The sequence below is a fragment of the Lipotes vexillifer genome, unplaced genomic scaffold (assembly GCF_000442215.2).
Source record: "Lipotes vexillifer unplaced genomic scaffold, Lipotes_vexillifer_v1.1 scaffold71, whole genome shotgun sequence".
Classification (NCBI taxonomy): domain Eukaryota; kingdom Metazoa; phylum Chordata; class Mammalia; order Artiodactyla; family Lipotidae; genus Lipotes; species Lipotes vexillifer.
Window position 1 is genome coordinate 5,303,382 of NW_006793703.1, and position 3,690 is coordinate 5,307,071.

General features: G+C 43.2%; 1 protein-coding gene across 1 annotated transcript in view; it reads left to right on the top strand.

The window, feature by feature from the left end:
* Nucleotides 1–3,690, top strand: part of UBN2 (ubinuclein 2) — a 68,217-nt gene that overhangs the window by 54,701 nt on the left and 9,826 nt on the right. Inside the window, exon 14 of the mRNA XM_007466605.1 lies at nt 1,756–3,306. Coding sequence (XP_007466667.1) covers nt 1,756–3,306 — 1,551 coding nt within the window. The remainder of the gene's footprint in view (nt 1–1,755; nt 3,307–3,690) is intronic.

A 3,690-nucleotide genomic window follows, 5' to 3' on the forward strand; every position in this document is an offset into this window, starting at 1 on the left:
TTTCCCTACTGTAGTTAGAGTTAAGTGCTGTCGTGGCGTAAATTAATGTATAATATAAAGGTTTGGGTTTATTTGGATTTGTCTGTTTTTAGGAAACTAATTGAAAAAACTTTGAAAAGATTTTTATGTAGTTTTATTTCTTCTTAATCTTAAATATAAAATGAGTCATGTACTTTATATTTTTCTTAAGAGAAAGATACTTTTTTTTTTTTTTTTTGCGGTACACGGGCCTCTCACTGTTGCGGCCTCTCCCGTTGCGGAGCACAGGCTCCGGACGCGCAGGCTCAGCGGCCATGGCTCACGGGCCTAGCCGCTCTGCGGCATGTGGGATCTTCCCGGACCAGGGCCCGAACCCATGTCCCCTGCATTGGCAGGCGGACTCTCAACCACTGCGCCACCAGGGAAGCCCAAGAAAGATACTTTTAAAATTCTTTTGCTCTTTGAATATTTTAAACTGTGCCCTAATTCTCGTATCTCTTCCTTGAATTTTAAGAAATTTAATTTTGTTTGGTAAAACAAAATATTCTCTCTTAGGTATTCCAAGTTTTAATTCCTAATACTCTTGCTTTCTTAGCATAGTGCCTTGCTCATATATGTGGAATAAATTACAAATGACTTCTACCATAATGAATAGCAAAGGTAATTTAAGTGTGCTTGAATTGAATCTTCTGCCAGTTTGATGTACCAGTTTCTCTATGCACTGCCTATGGGTAGCTGTAGGACAGGCATACAAAGAGGCCGAAATGCAAGGAAGCAGAGAGTGAGGGCCAGTATCGTAGCAAACCATACTATACGAGATGGGTAGAATCTTTTTTTTATATAATTAATTTATTTTTATTATTTATTTTTTTAATCTTTGGCTGCATTGGGTCATTTTTGCTGTGCGCGGGCTTTCTCTAGTTGCGGCGAGCGGGGCTACTCTGCGTTGCGGTGCACAGGCTTCTCATTGCAGTGGCTTCTCTTGTTGCGGAGCACGGGCTGTAGGCTTGCGGGCTTCAGTAGTTGTGGCACACGGGCTCAGTAGTTGTGGCTCCCGGGCTCTAGAGCGCAGGCTCAGGAGTTGTGGCTCACGGACTTAGTTGCTCCCTGGCATGTGGGATCCTTCCAGACCAGGGCTCAAATGCATGTCCCCTGCATTGGCAAGCGGATTCCTAACCACTGTGCCACCAGGGAAGTCCCTGGGTAGAATCTTAAGATTCTACCTTAAGTTTCTACTTCCCTGGCGGTCCAGCGGTTAAGACTCTGCACTTCCATTGCAGGGGGCTCGGGATCAATCCCTGGTCGAGGAACTAAGATCCTGCATGCTGCATGGTGCGGCCAAAAAATTTAAAAAATACAAATAAAAACGATAAAGGCAGAAGTTCTCCTAGGTATAAGGAGGATAAAAAGAGAATAGTCTCTGAACATATGGATTCGGAATCGTATCTGAAGATCTGATAGAGGTGGGGGAGGGGAGAGGAGGTTTCATTAGTAATAGACCTAGTATATGAATGTTCCTTTGGCTTGGTTTTAAGCCTTCTTAGAATGGCTTACTAAGATGTGGCAGCTCTGTGCAATACATCAGTTACTTTGGCTTTTGAGGACAGTTCAGTTAGGAGCTCTACCCTCTGGAAAGTTATTTTGGTTTTTACAGTCTCTAAATAAGATTTCTAGTAGAGTTTTAATTATGAGAATTCCTTTGTCCTTTAAAATCTAATACTTTGTAATTTTTGATTAATCGTTTTTGTTTTTCCAACATAATGCTGTTTATGCTAGGAGTGTAGTCCAAAAAAGGACCAGAAAACTCCTGCATCCTTGGTGGCTTCAGTTGGTGGCCCTTCAACGAGCTCTAGCACATCTGCTGTGGCCTCCACCAGTTCTAGCTCTACACCGGCCCAGGAGACGATCTGCCTTGATGACTCACTAGACGAAGAACTTTCTTTTCATCCACCTGCACTGGATCTTGTTTCTGAAGCTTTAGCTGTTATCAACAACGGGAACAAGGGCCCTCCATCTGGCTCAAGGATAAGTATGCCAACTGCAAAACCTCGTCCAGGACTGAGAGAGGAAAAATTAGCAAGTATCATGAGTAAACTGCCACTGGCTACTCCCAAAAAACTAGATTCTACTCAGACCGCACATTCATCAAGTCTTATTGCTGGCCACACAGGGCCAGTACCAAAGAAACCCCAGGATTTAGCTCATACTGGCATCTCTTCAGGCCTTATTGCTGGTTCTTCAATTCAGAACCCTAAAGTTTCCTTAGAACCTTTGCCAGCCAGGCTACTTCAGCAAGGACTACAGAGGTCAAGCCAGATTCATGCTTCTTCCTCTTCACAGACCCATGTCTCCTCTTCTGCCCAAGCCCAAGTTGCTGCCTCCTCTCACGCTCTGGGAACATCAGAGGCCCAAGATGCTTCTTCGTTAACACAAGTAACAAAGGTGCACCAGCATTCAGCTGTCCAACAGAACTATGTGTCTCCATTACAAGCAACTATTAGTAAATCACAGACCAATCCAGTGGTGAAATTAAGTAATAATCCCCAACTTTCCTGTTCATCCCCACTTATTAAGTCTTCAGATAAGCCACTTATGTACCGCCTTCCCTTATCTACTCCCCCACCTGGAAATGGTTCTCAAGGGTCCCACTCCCTGGTTTCTAGGACAGTACCTAGCACCACTACCTCCAGTAACTATTTAGCCAAGGCAATGGTGTCACAAATCTCCACGCAGGGTTTCAAATCTCCCTTCTCAATGGCTGCATCCCCAAAACTTGCCGCATCTCCGAAACCTGCCACATCTCCTAAACCCTTGCCCTCACCTAAGCCTTCTGCCTCACCCAAGCCCTCTCAGTCAGCTAAGCCTTCAGTATCAACTAAACTTATTTCTAAATCCAACCCAACTCCCAAACCTACTGTATCCCCAAGTTCTTCCAGTCCAAATGCACTAGTGGCCCAGAGTAGCCACTCTAGCAGTAACAACCCAGTCCATAAACAGCCCAGTGGAATAAACATCAGCAGACAGTCTCCCACCTTGAATTTATTGCCCTCTAATCGCACTTCAGGCCTTCCATCTACAAAAAATCTTCAGGCCCCTCCAAAGCTAACAAACTCATCATCCACTGGAACTGTCGGCAAGAATAGCTTGAGTGGAATTGCAATGAATGTACCGGCCAGCAGAGGTAGCAACCTTAACTCAAGCGGAGCTAATAGGACTAGTCTATCTGGGGGAACAGGAAGTGGAACACAGGGTGCTACTAAACCGTTGTCTACTCCACATAGACCATCCTCTGCCTCAGGGTCGTCAGTGGTAACAGCCAGTGTGCAGGTATGTATGTTAGATACATTCACGTGATAAAGTGTAAGATGGTGTAATTTCTCTTGTGAGTCAATTTAATGACTTTATTATAATATCATCAGTTGTTCATGATGACTTATAACTTATGGATGTTGACATCACAGTGATGGAGACACCTGGGAATGAAATTTTTGTTGGGATGTGGATTTTTTTTTTATTACATGCTTACTTTCAAAATTTTTTAAAAACACAACTAAAATGCATATTTAAAACTGTACCTTATCAAAGTCCAGAACAAAATAGTCACTTATGATTTTAACATACCTTCACATGTCTCTTCTTTTCCCCATCCTAGTCCCCTTTCTCCTGCCAACTTTCATAATTTTTTTTTTTTTTTTTTTTTTTTTTTTTTTT